Genomic DNA, 16,048 nt, shown 5'->3' with positions numbered 1-16,048 from the left:
GAAGAGGTGATGGCTTTCCTGACGTTTCCAGGTGGGTCCCCAAAATGTTTTCTAGTAGGCACAGTTAGAAGTATTTGTCATAAAATGGAATGTAGAAGTGGATGCTTTCACAAGCGTGCTTTACATGCAGAGGCCCTGCACCCTCAAAACAGGGGCAGCTGTGGCACACGCAGTGGCCTGGAGCCACACGGGATTTGAGTCTGGGCCCTGTCTCTGTGCCTTGTTTCCCCACCTGGTGAAATGGGGTAGGTAATCAAGTATTTATTATCTGGGGAGGCTGTGTGTATCGAACAAAATACTGTACAGAGAGCCCTCAATCAACAGTGTCATCTCTAAAGTGGGTAGTCTCGAAGGGTCTTTCTAAAGGCCCACACAGTGGAAAATGGCCTTCCCACCCCCAGACCCCATGATAGCTAGGACTGGGTGACTGCTGCTATCTTTGCTGCTTCCCTGTGCTGACGAAGTCAGCATCAGGCCCCCAGAGGGCTGCTGCCCGGGTCTGAGATGTCCAGTTCTCTTGGAGGGCCGTGGGCCAGGACTGCTGGCACACTGCGGTGTGGCAGGGGCTCTGTCGGGGTCCCCTAGTGCAGCTTGAGGAGAGTTGCTTGCCTGTGCATCTCACTCATCTTGTGGCTTCTTGGCTGGCTGGCTGGGTTCTTTTGTTGAATAACCACAGCCCTTCTGAACGGCCATCCCTACTTGGCCAGGTCTTTGTGCCTTCCTCCCAATCTCAGGCTTACTGCTTCTGTGGCAGTCATTCTGTTCTACAGCTGTACTGCGTCTGCCTTCTGGATGAGACCAGACGGCACCTCCTCAAGGCGCATTAGAGCAAGGGCAGATAAGGGTTTCTGCACTCCAGTCAGATTCCAGTTTCAATCTTAGCTGCCCTCGGGAGCAGGCGTTCACCTCTCTTGGCATTAGTTTCCTCCACTGGAAAAGAGGTACTGCTCGGCGATGGCAGTGACGACAGTGGTGGTGATGCAGATGCTGCTCCCCCTGAGAGATGGGCGCCCCTCCTATTCCCATTCGGCTCCTGACTCTGACAGCTGTGCTCATGCCAAATGTCTTAAGTTCCTCTGCAGCCAAGCGCTTCCCACCCCACATGGAGTTTATCTTAGACTTCGACGTTTTTTATTGCCTTGACCAGACTAAGAAGGTGTCTGAGCTTCCCCCTGAAGTCGCTCCAGCTGTGTCTGCAACAGCCTTTCCCAAGTGTCTTAGACCTCAGTTTCCCTGGCTGTTGCAAGGGGATCCCATGGGCTACCTCCGCCCGGTGCCCTCCTGGGTCACCTGCTCAGTGATGGCTGGGGGCTGTACACATTGGTTGCTTGTCCACTGTCCCATCTGATGGCAGAGACGTGGGTTCACAGGGCCACAACACAGAGAGGATTTACTCCCTCCAGCTGTGCTGAGCCCCCTCCTCGTGTAGGGCATCGCCAAGAGTCCCTGCTCCTGGTGAGCTCAGCCTCCAGGGCAGGGCAGACGCAAAGGACTCCAGGCCAGGGGCTGTGCTGAGCGGCCTGATCAGGGACCCAGAGATTGCTGTGAGGAGAGGCTGTGTCCTGGGGGTTGGAAAGCGCAGATGGATTTTCTGGAGGAGAAAGACTAGGAGCCTGACCCTGAAGGCTAAATAGGAATTAAAGTAGATTCTAGATGGACTCTTTTTTTTTTTTTTTTTTTTGCTGGACCAGGCCCCCTGTCTAATTGTCTTGGCTATTTGGGAGATGGATAGGGCAGGGCATCTTGGCAGCCTGGGTGACGTGGGCAAAATGTCTGTCACCCCATGTGGACTCTCCTCTGCTGGGATTAGGTTTCCCGCACACTGTGCTCCTGGGCCTTCCTGTGTTCTGTCTGGCTTTCAGTAACTGCCCAGCCAGAGACTACTCCATCCAGAGGTAAAGGGCAGGCTATCAAGGTCCTGAGCTGAGAGCAGTGGGTTATAAGAGGGTGAAGCTAAAATTCAGAAGGGGATGGCGATGGGCCCAATGCCTCCAAAGCTGGAGAGAGGCCAGGGCAGCACAATCCAACAGAGGTCTCTTACCTTCTCTCACTCCAGGGCTCCCATGTTTTGGGTTAATAAGTAATTCTCCCCAATTCAGTTTGTCTCTCTGTCCTTTATATTTTTCTTCTGAGGCCCACACCGAGGGGGTAGGGAGGCTGACAGCTCTGCCTGGGCAGGTCAGGGAATTCCAAGAGGTGTTTCCAAGGTTCTCTAGAATCCACTCACACAGAGAGTGCAGAGGCAGCGGGGTGATCCTATGGCAGGATGCTCGGAGGTGGGTCTGCTGACCAAAGGGGACAGGAGGCAGGGGTGCCATGTGCCTAATACCGAGAGCACTGAGGCCAAGGACCTCTGAGCAAATACTGGCTCTACCAAGTACACGCTGTGCGACCTCTGGTGAGTGACTTGACCCCTCTAAGCTTCTGTTTCTTTGCCTTTGAGTGGAATTAATAGTGCTGCTCACTTTGTGGGGTTGTGAGATACTGCAGATGAAGGGTTTAGCACAGTGACTGGGACTCAATGAATACCCACAGGTGGTAGCTTCAAGAAAACAAACTGGCTTTCCTTTTAGGCTCATAAATCTAAGGAGAGTTTAATCAAAGCCCCAAACTAGCTATTCCCCAAGTACTGCCCCTCCGGAGAGGGGTCGTCCCCTAATGTCAAACAGAGTGGAGGGAGCAGGGTATCCATCAATATTGTGACCAGAATGCCCAAGGACAGGAGGTCCGGATGCCAGAGGTGGTTTCCCGAGGCCAGGGTTACACCCCGGGTCTCACTTGCCTCCAGTGGGCTTTAAGATTGGCCCCCAATCTTGGGGGCCGATGGGCTGGAGGAATGGAGTGTAGGGCTGTGGTCATCGTCCACATGCCCAAGATGCCGGGCTTCAGCTGAGAGAAAGTGATCCCACAGCTCTTTACCAACATGTTTTGCATTTATATTGTTTTAATTCCAAATGACTTTTATGCCAGAGACACTGGATGCCACAAACAAGCTGTTTTATTTCCCCTCCTAAACCCCACTGTGATTTACTGGCCGGCTCTAGTGTAATCCCAGTCTTTGCTCATGAAAGAGAGGGCAGCTGTTTACACGGCTCTGTGGGGCAAGGTCTGCCCGACAGATGTGGGGCTGGGTGGCTACGCACATGTGCTTGACTTTGGCATTCCGCCCCCTTAAAAGCTTTCAACTGATTAATTTTTAAAACTTTTTACTCCGTGAAAAATGTAAATAAGTTTGTAATAACAGATGCTCTTTTATGAGCATGACTTTTACGCTTCAATTAAAAATTCCCACTAGTCATATGAAAGAGCATGAAATTATTACCTCCAATAAAGGCTCCTATTGCTTCTCTCCTCGGAAGCACCTTTCATCAGAGTAGATCAAAGTGCATCCGAAACACTAATTAACTGAGCCTCAGAACCGTGTGTGAGGAAGGGCAGTCCCTTAGCCTCACTAGCTGATAAGGCAGGCCAGGGACAGAGAGGGTGATTCATGTACCAAAGGTCACACAGCAACGCAGTGCTGAAGAACAGAACTTCCATGGGAGGTGGCGGGCTGGGAAGGTGGGAGAAGCAGGAAGTTCGCTAATTATGCTCAGATCCAAAAGCACTTTGCTAAAGAAAAAAAAAAAAGGTCTTGACTCTGGGACTGAGTCGGGCACCTGTACACCTCTCCACAGTTCCTAGGAAAGTTCAACCTGCTGGGTGTTTGCTGACCAGCTTACGAAGGATGCTCGTCTTCGCCAGGTGCGCTTAGAGCCGACTGAAAAAGGCTGTTAGATGCTCTAGCTCTGTCGGCTTTGCTTTCAACAGGCATTTAAATGGTATATTGACTTTTAAAATGACGCTCAACAGATGCTTTTGGCAGAAGCGAACAGAATGAAGAGGTATGGTGATGGGAAACATAGATGGCAGACCAGAACCACCATTGTGTCAGCTCTGGATGTCCCTGCAGAGCTCGGCACAGGGCGGAGCGAGCGTGGGAACGTGAGGCTGGGGGCCGTGTGCGTGTTCACCTGTCCTCTGCTCAGGGCCCCTCCCCCCACACCAGCTTCTTTGTGCTAGTAAGCCCCAGAAGAGAGCCCACTGTCAGTGCAGAGGACTGAGGGGTCCTCACACAAAGGAGCACCTGGTCTGGGTGGCCTCAGCTGCCCAGAAATGCAGGGCCAGGGCCAAGGCCAGGAGGGGAAGAGAGGGGAGGTGCGGCGCCCACAGCTCACCTCCAGGAGGGACTGCAGAGGAATGCTCTTTCTGTCCCCGATGGAGGCAGGCAGTGACAGAGGCTCCAGAGGAAGATCTTTCCCCGTATCAGGTCCTCTGGTGAGTCCACCAGTCACGTGTGACTGCCGTGGCCCACAGGAAGCCCTGGGGCACAGTGCCTGTCTGCCTGTAAGCAAGGCCTTCTGGGTACAGCGACTAAGCTCTGCTTGAACAGACGTGACAGGAATTCTGCCCCGGACTAGCTCTGTCACTGGCACTTGGGATGTGGGACCCTCAGTGATGGCACTGTTCAGGCAAGCAGAATTACAAGGCCTGCCCAAGATAAAAACAGCAAAATCCACTCTGTCCTGCTCATGGGTTTGGAAGAGAAGTGCTTTGAGAAGAGCAGCTTTCTCTACACACAAGGAATAGTGCTGAGGACTGTGACTCAGGCTCGCCCAGGAGGACGGTGCAGCCTGCAGTGTCACGGGACGTCAGTGTGCTGGGACCTGTGTTGCCACTGCACAGCCCGCCTTCCTCGGGTACTGGGAGGGACTGATGGCAGAGACCCTGGAAGGCTCCCGATCTGCATGGGAAGCCCCAGGGATGACACAGAGTCCGGGGCTGCGGCAGCTCTGAAGGCCAGTTTCCCTTTGCTTCCGTGCCCCACCCAGATGGCGAGCCTTCCAGAGGCCTGCTGCTCAGACCCTTGGTAGGCAGGACCGTGGAGATGTGGCAGGCAGTGAGACACAGCCTCAGAGGCAGCCCTCACATCTTCATCGTGGCAGAGAGTTCTCAAAGCATGCTCCCTTCAGAGAGCTCCTTTAATTTCCGAGCAGTCCTGAGATGCTGCGTGGGGGACGATCACATCTATTTTACAGATTAGGGGGCTGGACTCAGAGGGGGGTGTTAATTTGCATGCCATCACACAGCTGGTTAGCCAGGCCCGAGCCCAGGGCTGCTCTGACAGGCAGGACCTGATGGGCTGTGTGCTGGCATCTGGGGGTGCACCACCCGGGAGCGGGTGTGGTTGGGGGTTGTGGCTGAATCCTGCCTGCCTCATCAGCGGCTCAAGGACTACACCCTTCCAGTGCTGGCCCTCTGGGTTGTGTGTCTGTCTTTGGGGCAGTTGTGCTGCTCCCCACAACTTCCGTGAGTCTCCCTGGGGAGATTTCAGGGCTGGGAGGTGGGGGAGACCCAGCCCTATTTCACTCTCACGTATCTGCCCACTCAGCTCCACCTCATCAGCAGGGTGAGACACAGGGAGAGCAAGCAGGTTTTGGGGAGGTGGAGGATGCTTGGGAATACAAAGATAAGGGGCAGAGGGCTGTGCCCAGAGGATGCTGGGGGTCGGGGGCAGAACTGTAACACAGCTATATGGGCTGGGTCTGGGAGGGGCTCTCCTGCTCAGTATCCCTGCATTCACGCCTCCCCACCCACCTAAGGTCTTAGTGTCCTTCAAGGGTCACCTTCTGTGATGACATGTGCTGTCACGGCTCAAGTCTGAGTCTCTCCTCAGGCTTCCTGTCTCCCTACATCTCTTCAACTGTCTCTCACAATTACTTAATGTCTATGTTCTTCCCGATTTTGAGCTTCCGGTCTCCTCAACAAAGGTAAGTGCTTGAAAGTAGCCTTAGCCGACCATGCGCACAGTCAGAGCTCCCTGCAAGCATGGGCCACATATGCAGGGGGACAGGCCATGGGCCCTTACCTGCCGCTGCCGATGGATGGAAAGGCGATGGACTTCAGCTTCTTGTCATCCGCCAGGGCCAAGCAGTTCTTCACTGTCTTTTCCAGAAGTTCCTCACACTTGTCTGCACCCCAGATGGGACTGTTACAGTGGATCACAAACTTGGCGGGCAGGCCATGGCCTGCGCTGACAGCGGCTGGAGGGAACAAGACAGAAGCAGTGAGCTGGGTCCCCCTGCAAAGCACGTGCGCTAGGTGCCGAGCCCAGGCCGGCTCTCCAGCACGTCTTCCTGGGCCCCCCCGACCACCTGGTCCAGGAGGGCTGCAGCTGCCTGCTGCCTTGTGATTCCCACGGAAGCTCGAGCTGGAAACTGCTTGTCCTGCAGTCTCCTCCCTTGGTGGCGGAGTGGGGGGGATGCCAAGCCAACCCCCACCCCTAGCAAGTTGGCGTTAGGACGCATGGCCACCAGGAACTTTAGCCAAGGTCACAGTAAACCCTCTCCCTACCCTCCCAGAAGGCCAAGCCTTAACCATCTAACTTGACCAAATGTGTCAGAATGTTTGTAGCCTCCAATTAATTGCCTTTTGGGGGTCTCCAACCACCCTTTCCTCAACTGGATTCATGTGAATTTAATTATGATGTATCGATATCTATAAATCTCTCAGACACAGTTCGGAATAAACCTCCTGGGAAAGTAACCCAAATAGCATGTCTGCTGCCCTGTTCTTCTCCCTGACTAACCAATCCTGTTAGTTTTGACAGAATTAATTGGACAGTGTTTTTAGGATGGAATTATTTTCCTCTCCTAGAAGAGGAGCCTTTTTCCAACTACAGATCTCCATAGCAGACCTGCCTTTCCAGATTTGTTCTCATTCTCTGCCTCTGTTCAGATCTGAAGACACTGGTCTTGGGTCTGCTCCTACCAGGAAATATGTAACAGGCTAGCCCATGTCTCCCAGAGCATGTTCCAGGATTCCTGTCCCAAAAGTTGCAATGTAAAGGTGGTGGTTCTGGAACCAATGGGTCTGGTGAGTGCTGCCTGGTAGAATTCTATACAGGAGCACACTAACTAACTAACTAACTACCCACACTGCTCCAGTAAGACACCCAAACTTTTTTGACCAGGTGTTTTCTAAACCCACTTTGTGAAGAACACCATCAGCACTATCCAAGGGGTCTGGGTTGTTAATGGGTATGGTATGTCGCTAGCAGAACCTGGAGAAGAGTGATTTATGGCAAGTGTCTCATGCTGCAGTAGCAACTGCTCTGATCCCAGAGTCACAAGTCTGATTCTGAGTCCTGGCTCTGCTTGCTGACTGGTTCAAGAACTGTGGGCTTGAGATCGGGGGGCTTAATTCACCTGCATGTCCACGTGAGAAGTAACTGCTAAACTATGCATTCAAAGGACAAGAAATGTGTTAGCAGTGATTCTCTTTGGACAGCAGAACAGGGATATGTTCTATTATTTCCTTTATACTTAAAAAATATTTTAAAACATTTTCTAAAATAGATATTAAAATCAAGAACGAAATGTGTTCTTGTTTTTGAAATGGGCAAACATATCTTTAGCTGTGCTAAGTCTAACGAGTTTGTACCAGCTGTGGCTCCGGTGTCACCAGCTAAGTTTGGTGTGTGGCAGCATCAGGACCGCCTCTTATCACACCTCCTGCTGAGGGTCACCAAATGGGCTTTCACTGGAGTACCAACAGGAAGGACGCTGGGCTGGCACAGAGAGAGGTGCCAGTAAGGGGCTAAGGAAGGGCCAGGAGCCCCTGGCTGGGTAGTTTATGCTGTGTGTGTCCTCCCTGTTCAGTGTGGGCGGTTCCAGCGGGGAACTGCCTGGAAGAGCTCGGTAATGGTGCCCCCCCCACCAACTCTCTGCAATGCCATGCCCTTTGCAGGCAAAACAGAACTGGCAGAGCAGAGGTCAAAGGCAATGCCACCCTCTTATCCCCGCCAGGACCCGTGACTAGCCCAGGATGGGAGCTGGTGCATAGTCACTGGGGAAAGAGAGGTAAGGCCTGGGGTACCCTCAGAGAAGGTTGTGTGGCTGTCACATAGTAACTGTTGATGCCCATATTAAGATTCATTTTAAAAACAAACAGGATTGGAAAGACAGAATTGGGAACCATCTAGTAAGAAGAGAAAACTGGAGTCCAAAGGGGAGGGAGTGGACAGCCTCACCCACTGTTCAGACTCCCAGGTGCTCGGGAAACCCTGTGTCCACCTAAAATCCCCAAATCCAGGCTGGCGTCAGTAAGAAGTGCCCTGCCTCTAGTTCTTGGCAGTAAATTCTCCTCACATCACATTTCAAGTCATCTTCTTTACCCCTCTTATCAGGAAAGGTGTAATTGGCAAATGAGAGATGTATATTTACATTTCTCTCATGAAAAACACAGATGGCTGAATGAAAATGATTCATTTGCATCTCTCATCAGCAATTTTGCAGATGGCTCAGTATCCCTATCTATACTTCTCAGCTCTTAGATTTGCCGAACTTGGCTTCTGTAACTGCTTAAAATTTGAGGGCTAGACATCAAACACTTAGAAGCTATTTTAAGTAATGAAGAAAAAACTTGGAAAGGCGATTTCCACAACCCTTAAGTTCCCCTGACAATTTGTATGTGATAAAAGTCTAACAGGCTTTCTTCTGCCTCCATCTCGGAGATAGCCATGCACCTCTGAATTCTAAGTCGTCCTGTAAACGGTTTCCCTAAGGCAGCATGCACCACGCCCAGATCAGCACAGTGCCTCCCCACCTCACCTCCAGCTACTTCCAAGGGCCCGTTCTTTTTCCGGAGTTCCAGAACAGCTTCCACAAACTCCTTGCCACCCTTCTTCTCCAGCGTGTTTCCTAGACAAGGACAGGGCGAGGTCAGATTGCCATCCTTGCATCTCAGGGCACACACAGACACTTAGCATGTCAGGTGATTACATACTAAAAATGATCTGACTGGCTAAATTTCCAGACAGCTGCAAGACAGGAACAAAGCCCTGGCTGAGTCAGAAAAGTGAAGTTTCGAAGAGATTCACCATAGGCCAGTTACCACTCTGCACTGCTGGTCACCGAGCTATCTTTGCTGCCTCTTATATGGGGGTGACTCGGGGTGATCCTGGACACGCCAGAGATGCGAGGGAAATGGGAGATGCCTGTTCTCTGCAAGCACTCCTGTCCTGCATGCTTTCCATCAGCGTGAGAAACCAGATGGTGCCGGCTTCCAAGGCTGATGCCTCCCCCTGGATTTTCTTCTCTGTCTCTGGGGAGAAGCCCCAAATAAGGAGGTTTTAGAAGAAGCATACCATGCTTCCATCAGCAGCTAGCTCTCCTCTTGGCGGCAGGCCCAGAAGAAAGCATTCAGACTTGGCCACCTTTGGGCCAGCATTATTACCATGCTTAGTTCCTATTTTGCAGCTTTGGTGTCATATGTGAATACAAAAAAAAAAAAAAAAAAAAAAAAAGGCCTCAGACAGTATTTCCTTAATCACACAAATGATTCAGAATCTTTTTAGGTAAAGGAGAGCAACATCAGAAACAGAGCTTAAAGATGAACTTGTATGCTTAAAGAAGGATGACTAACTGTTCAGGGTCAGATTTAAAAAAAAAAATCAAATGGAGACAGGGAACAATTCTTCTTGAATTAGGGTACTTGGTAAGTAATCAATTCTTGTTATGAAAGCCAAGTTCCCAAATAAGATTACCAACACCTATAAGGTCTGTGGGTTAAATGTCTCTCGTGGGACAGCAAGCAGCAGTCAAAATCATCCTTTTAAGTTTGGCCAGAATGGGGTCTTAGTCTTCCATAAGCTCTGCTTCCTCAGTTGTGCACATTTTAAAGTACATTCCTCACAAGAGGATAAAATACTCCCCTTAAGATTCACCATTTGTCTTGGAAAATTCAAGGTGCCCTTGGCACATTCTGGGATAGGTCAGTGAGGGTGCACTGGGATGCACCAGCCCAGATTCTCTTTGGATTCACCCTGGAATGACCAGGACTGATTATCTTAGAGAAACCTGCCTCATTTGCATGTTGTTCTGGTGGGGTGAACTAACCCCAGGAAGTGCCTAGAAGGAAAAGCAGACAGCCTGGGCACTGTCACAGATAAGACAGCACAGGGCTAATGGCAGGCACTGCCTATAAGCCACCCCACTCTAGGAAGTCTGGGGGCCTGAATGAACGTGAGCAGCAGGCCATCACCCACAAGGAGCTCTCGGCTAAGAGAAGGCCTGACTTTCAGACAGAGATTAACCTGGGATCCCTAAGGTGGGATCCAGCGTCCCTCCTCATAAGCCCAGACTGCCCACAAGCCTTCACCTGTCTTGGAAAGCAGTGAAGTAGGCTTTAAATGGCAGAGGTGTCCAGAGGGAAAACACATCTGCTTCAGAGGTTTTTACCGGCAGTGGTGGCAGCCTCTGCATGTTTCTGACAAAGTTCAGCATCAGAGACAGTGGCCAAATGGGCTTAAGGGAGCAGGCTTGGGCCTCGTGGCTCAACTCCACCCACCAGAAAGTGGAGAGTTTGAGGGTACAACCTAGGTGAATGAGGCCCAATTACAGGTTCACCTGAAATATCCATGCAACCGAGAAAAATGTATCCGAAGTCTGAATCCGCTGGATCCCAAATGCTGCTGCCCAGCTGTACCTGGTCTGGCCTTCCCTCCTCACCCATCCTCCAGCTTGAAGGATGGATACAAACATGCTCCAGGCAGGACTATTTCAGGTCCACATTCTCTATCCTATCTACTCTTTAGGAGAAATGGGAAATTTGGAAGGTAAAGTAAAATCAGTGTTGTATTAATACTACCAACTCCTTTCTGAAATAGAAAAATATTAAGAAAATGGGCTGATTTATAATTAAAGGTGTTTTATCTTAGGAAGAGTGTTTACTTTAAAATTTTTACTTATAATTAAATCTTCAATTAGAAGTGAAGTGAATTTCACTTTAATTAGAAGTGAAATTTGCACTTTAAATTACACTTAATGCATTTCCCAAACTTAAAAATTGAACCCTAGATTGCAGGCAATCAACCCGGTCAGGACTTGACTCCTACACACACATATGTATGCACATGTTCATGTAGACACACGTGTACTTTTTAACAAGAAACAGGCCCATTTCAACTGTATTGTCAACACTCTGAATGTAAAACTCTTGCTTTTTAGGCTTAACTTCAGGGTTAATCATAAGGCAATTGGCTTATTTGCCCCCAAGCATAAACATGTGTTACTCCCATGAGAACAAGAGCATTATTTCATGCTTAGAAAGCAGGCATAAGTATCAGTGTTCAAACCAGCCCAAGCGAAAATTTAGGCTTGGACAAACGTCAGGCTCAGCCTGTGGTCTATTTCACTGTTAGAAAGAACTTTCGATGGGTAAAAGTTAATCACTGGGGCTAAGCATTCCTGCACTCGCATTCCTTCTTCCAGCAGTCTCGGGACTCAGGAATTCACACCGAGTATGAGAAGTGGAGTGAGTACATCCTCGCTTCCTCTTTTCCCCTCTCACACATCAAAGTGGGAACTGGAACCAATTGAGACCATGTGTGAATCTGGTTGATCACTGTTTTGGTATTGCAAGAGATCTGGGTGCAGTACTAGTTTGGAATGGTTCGCTGAGAAAAAGCACCGAGGTGGGCTTTGGAAGACCTGGGTTCTGGTCCTGGCACCGTCTTTCCTCCTTGGCCAGTCAGGTTGTCTGGACCTGCCGTGACAGCATCCATGAGTGATGTACGACGTAACCTTGGCCGAGCTCTCGGACCCGAGTTACTTACATGTCACCAAGGCTGCTCATGCCTAACCCGTGCATGTGAGTGGGTTAAGGGCAGGCATGTCAGCGAGGAAAGCACTAGGACTGTCATTAGGCCAAGGAGACCGGTTCCATCCATGGTTTAGGAAGGACTGGGCTCTGCTGGGGGCGGGGGGTTGCGGGGGGACAGTTGGCTCTGCATGTTACCCCGTGGGGCGCCCGCCAGCCTCAAAGCCTCCAGCTCCACCTCCTGGTGTGGCTAATTCTGAGGAAACACTTTCACAGCCGCAGCAGACTGGCCCCTTTCTTCCTCTCCCTGAGCCTGGGCGAGATTCTTCTGCCCAGCAAGTTTCACAGTTTTCATTTCACCCAGAGTTCTGGATGGCAGGATGAACCTAGGCCTTAGTCACTCCTGGCTGAAAGATAAGCCCTCAGCTGTTCGTTTATTTGGTTTCCTCCAAATAAGCACTTCCCTCCCATCCAGTTTTCACTTGGTTAAGAAAGGAAGTATCTTTCTCTTAAGCTGCCTGACTTAGGAGCTCTTAAACTCCTCCAAAATCTTGGGAAAGGGGAGTTTAATTGCCTACAGCCTGATTTCATTTGGGCCTGGCAGGCTTGGCGAATCCTGACTTTCCATCCGGTTTGTCTTTCTATCCTTGTCCAAACTCCAAAATGCCTAGGAGAGCAATTAGCCCAAATCGAAGTGTCTGGGGCAGACTGTGAACAGCAGGCTTTGTGAGTGACACTGAACAGAGCTGGACAGCTACAGATTGCTAAGCTGTTGTGCTGCCAGTGTCTGGGACACTCACGTGAATCCCAACAGTGTCACCCTTCAAGATGACTTCACTTTTGCCCTTACTAGAAACGCATCCATTCTCTTTGGAAGTTGGTGTTTGAATCTATACTCAGAATGCTGCTCTCAGGACCAGCACACCTACTGTAAAAATCATATACGCACCTGAGAGCAAGACCTTTACAATGAGCACCTATCATGAACCAGGCATGAAGCAGGGTGCTTTGGTTACATGACCTAACATAATTCTCTTCACCACCATTATTTTACAGATAGGGAAAACCAAGGCACTGAGGAGTTACGTGACTTGCCCAGGTCCCATAGCCAGTAAATGGTAAGGTTAGGATTCAGGATCCTTCTACCTAGCTCCAAACCTGTACTTTTCTGCCATCACACCTGGATGCCTCCTCATTATAAAAGCCCCTCAACACATTCTTAAAGCAGGGCACTCTCTATGTTCGTGCAGCGGGTCTGCAGTCATAGTACTTGGCACGCCACATGCTCTCTCCGCCTCACCCCACCCTCAGCTACTCAGTGCCAGAAGCCAACTGACCATGTGTGTCAGCTGCCGAGGAGAGGAAGGGGCTTTCTGGGTCTAGGAGAGTGTTTCTCAAGACTGATCTAGGAATAGCACATCAGAATGAGGTGGCTTTCGTACACGTAAGGCCTGAGAACCCCTGAGTGTGGGAGAGTGTTCTAAAATTCACCCCACGTGCATCTAAGGCTTGAAGGCCATCTCAGGAATGAGCGTGCTTCTGACGCAGACCCATGCATAGGCATTCCTGTGTGTCTGGTCCACGGGGGGCACAGAAGTGGTCCTGGATGCCACTCAGCCGATCTGTCTGCATCCCGCTTGCAGCTCAAATCACGTGTGAACCCAGTCTCCCACAAAGCTGTGCCTCAGGAAGCAGTGAAGAAACGTTGCTGAACCAGTTTCCAAACCAGAAGTGTGCCCATTTGTGAGCTGCAGGATGCAACCTGGCTGACAGTTAGCTGTAGTTCTCGCATTCACAACCCGGGGACAGGAGACCTGGGGAAGGTCAGGACAGCTGGAAGTGTGAAATGAATGCAGCCCTGCATAGCTGTCAAAGGATCAAGCTGTCTGCGGCGGCTGACTGACCATGCACACACACACTCGGCAGCACCCAGCTAGGCATTACCTACTTCACCACCGGTGTAGAAGTCAGTGTTTGTCGGGTGAACGACAGCATCACTGTCGATCGAGGCAATGTCAGCCTGTACAACTTGCAACTATAACAGGTAAACAAATGTATATCAACTGTGTTGGACCGAGACCCACGCACAGGCACATTTACTAAGGCCCCAACGGCAGGGCTGGCCTACCTGGTCGATTCCAACATATGAGCCAAAAGGGCAATCAGTCCACGAAGTGTGCGCACATGTGGATGGGGGTGAGGCGAGGAGGAGGAGGAATATCAAATGTGACATGTTTAAATTAAACATTTGAATGACAAGTCCAAAAAAAGAGAAACAGACACATGAGATCATTTCCAAAGGTTAAAAGAAATAACAAAACAATGAATGCCCCACTTCACTTCGCAAAAGCCTGTAAAACTGGCACCCCACTGAGAAGGCTACTAAAACATGGCATCTGTTTTTTAAAAAACGTGGACTATCAGGCGAACCAAAACAACAAGTTTCTCCATTTTATCGGCAGTAGTCATCTTTTAGGGTTTGATTTTTATTCCTGTGATGTTCATCATTTTGTCTGCCTTCGAGGGACATCTCTTGAAAACTGAGAAAACAGTATAGGTGTGCGCAGAGGAATGCCTTTATTTTTCCCCCTCGATGTGTAAAAATATTTTTCCAGCCTACCTCTTATTCTGATCAATCTCATTTTTATGTATTTTACATATAAAATATACTATGGATAGATAGGATCCTAGTTTTTTCTAGCTTATGGGGTTTTTTTTTGTTTTTGTTTTTTTAAAGAAAGTATCTGTTTAAGGCAGTTAGAAAACAAGTTCAAGCAGGGCATTTTTGAGTCCCAGTTCTCATGTCTTCAGCCCACTACTGTACCCAGTTTGTGTGGGTCGGGCCTGGGCTCTGGCATGAGCATCTCTCCCGGTAAGGAAATCTGCCATCTTACAAAGGTGGCCGAAGATGGGAACTAAAGATACACAAAACATACCTAAGTCAGCATCAGGCACAAGGCTGCCTTGGTGGGCACCTGCTAGCCTGTTGCCCCTGCAAGGCTCACACCTAAGGAAACAGGAGCCTTCATTGTGCCCTAAGCTGACAGTTCTTCCCTGTAAAGGTGAAGCCACAGAGTGGGACACCTGAGGGGTACCCCTCAGCTTGCCCTGAACCGTCCACCCTCCTGTGCAGGGAGATGCCATGGCTCTGGGGCAGTTTTCCTCTGGAAGAACTCACTCAGAAAGAGATATTGCCCTTCTTTTTAAAATCATACACAAGCCAAGTAATTCATGAAGGTGGCACTCAGTCATATACTGTTTTCAGTTGTAGAAGAAGTCGAAGTGACAGTAGGTGGTAAATTTGGGGGAAATCAATTTGCTGGTGGATTAAAGACAACTTAATAGTATACTGATACAGCTTAATTGTCTCCCTTCTCAAGTGTTTTCACGCTTTGTTTGTCATTTCTAATTAAGGCTTAAATGGAGAAACTATCATTTTGTAGTTACCTGAGATTTTTCAGTTCTTAAAAAAAAACAAAAAACAAAACAAAAAACAAAACACAGTTTTAAAAAATCCCCCCCGGGTAACCAGCAGTCAGTGTGATCATTATGGAAGAGAATTTAGATGGCAATATATTTATAATCAAGGGGAAAGCAGCCAATCGGGCTTAATAAAACATAATCAGATCATTCCCATTTGGAATGGCTTGAAGTAAGTAGACATTCAATGTCTACCCTCAAACATTAATCTAGGTTTTGGGAATTTGGTTTGACCATCTTAAGTTTGAGAGGATGAAAAGCCTAAATTCTGGGTTCCATAACTTTTCAACTGACAGCTGATGGTGCCAAACCCCATCCCCAATTACCTAGGTCATCTTTAAGGTCAATGTCAGCATTGGTAGGATTGATTATGGCCTCCACCTCAAAGCCGGCTAAATTACTGATTTCACTGTGAATAAGGTTCAGCTGAAAAGAAAAGCATGAGGTGGGAAATAACAGGACAGCTGGGAAGTCACAGAGACGTGAGCCTTGGGATACAGATGAAGGGCGGTGGACACTCCAGGTGCACTGGGCACAAAGGGGAAGAGGGAGTCACTGGCTAAACTGAATCCAAGTCAAATGAAAGACTCAAATGCCACTCGGGATGCTAAAAAGAAGCAAGCTAGGCTGAGGGTCCAGAACGTGTTTGCCTGGTGATGCCTGGGACCAAAGGGAGGCATAAGCCGTATCAGGCTGGTGGATCCACTTCCCTTGAAAAGAACTTGTGATCTGGGGGCCCAAGTACAGCAGCTATCAGGACCCAGAGTCAAGTACTCATTGCTGGGGTAGGGTGGGGTGGTATATGTGACCGTCCCCTTTTTTGAGCACTGGGATGGTGTGGAAGTCCTAGCTGGTTTGGGCAAACCCCTCGTAGCTCTACCATTCTCTTCCAAGTGGTCATGGGTCTTTGAGGCTGTCCCCATCACCG

General features: G+C 49.6%; 1 protein-coding gene across 5 annotated transcripts in view; it reads right to left on the bottom strand.

The window, feature by feature from the left end:
* The window catches only part of MACROH2A1 (macroH2A.1 histone), an 80,503-nt gene that overhangs the window by 4,020 nt on the left and 60,435 nt on the right, over window positions 1-16,048 (bottom strand). For 3 of the 5 annotated variants that reach the window (XM_082620943.1, XM_082620945.1, XM_082620944.1), the window contains exons 6-8: window positions 15,447-15,546; window positions 8,652-8,741; window positions 5,909-6,083 (exon numbers count right to left, since the gene is read on the bottom strand). In XM_082620943.1, the coding sequence (XP_082477069.1) occupies window positions 5,909-6,083; window positions 8,652-8,741; window positions 15,447-15,546 (365 nt within the window). Of the gene's footprint in view, window positions 1-5,908; window positions 6,084-8,651; window positions 8,742-13,584; window positions 13,676-15,446; window positions 15,547-16,048 lie in introns of all 5 variants that reach the window. The other 2 variants (XM_082620946.1, XM_082620947.1) reach the window with 1 other exon arrangement.

The sequence above is a fragment of the Mesoplodon mirus genome, assembly GCF_964341445.2.
Source record: "Mesoplodon mirus genome assembly, chromosome: 5".
NCBI classification, from domain to species: domain Eukaryota; kingdom Metazoa; phylum Chordata; class Mammalia; order Artiodactyla; family Ziphiidae; genus Mesoplodon; species Mesoplodon mirus.
The sequence above is the reverse complement of the archived record's forward strand: the minus strand, read 5'-3'. Positions and strand labels throughout refer to the sequence as shown.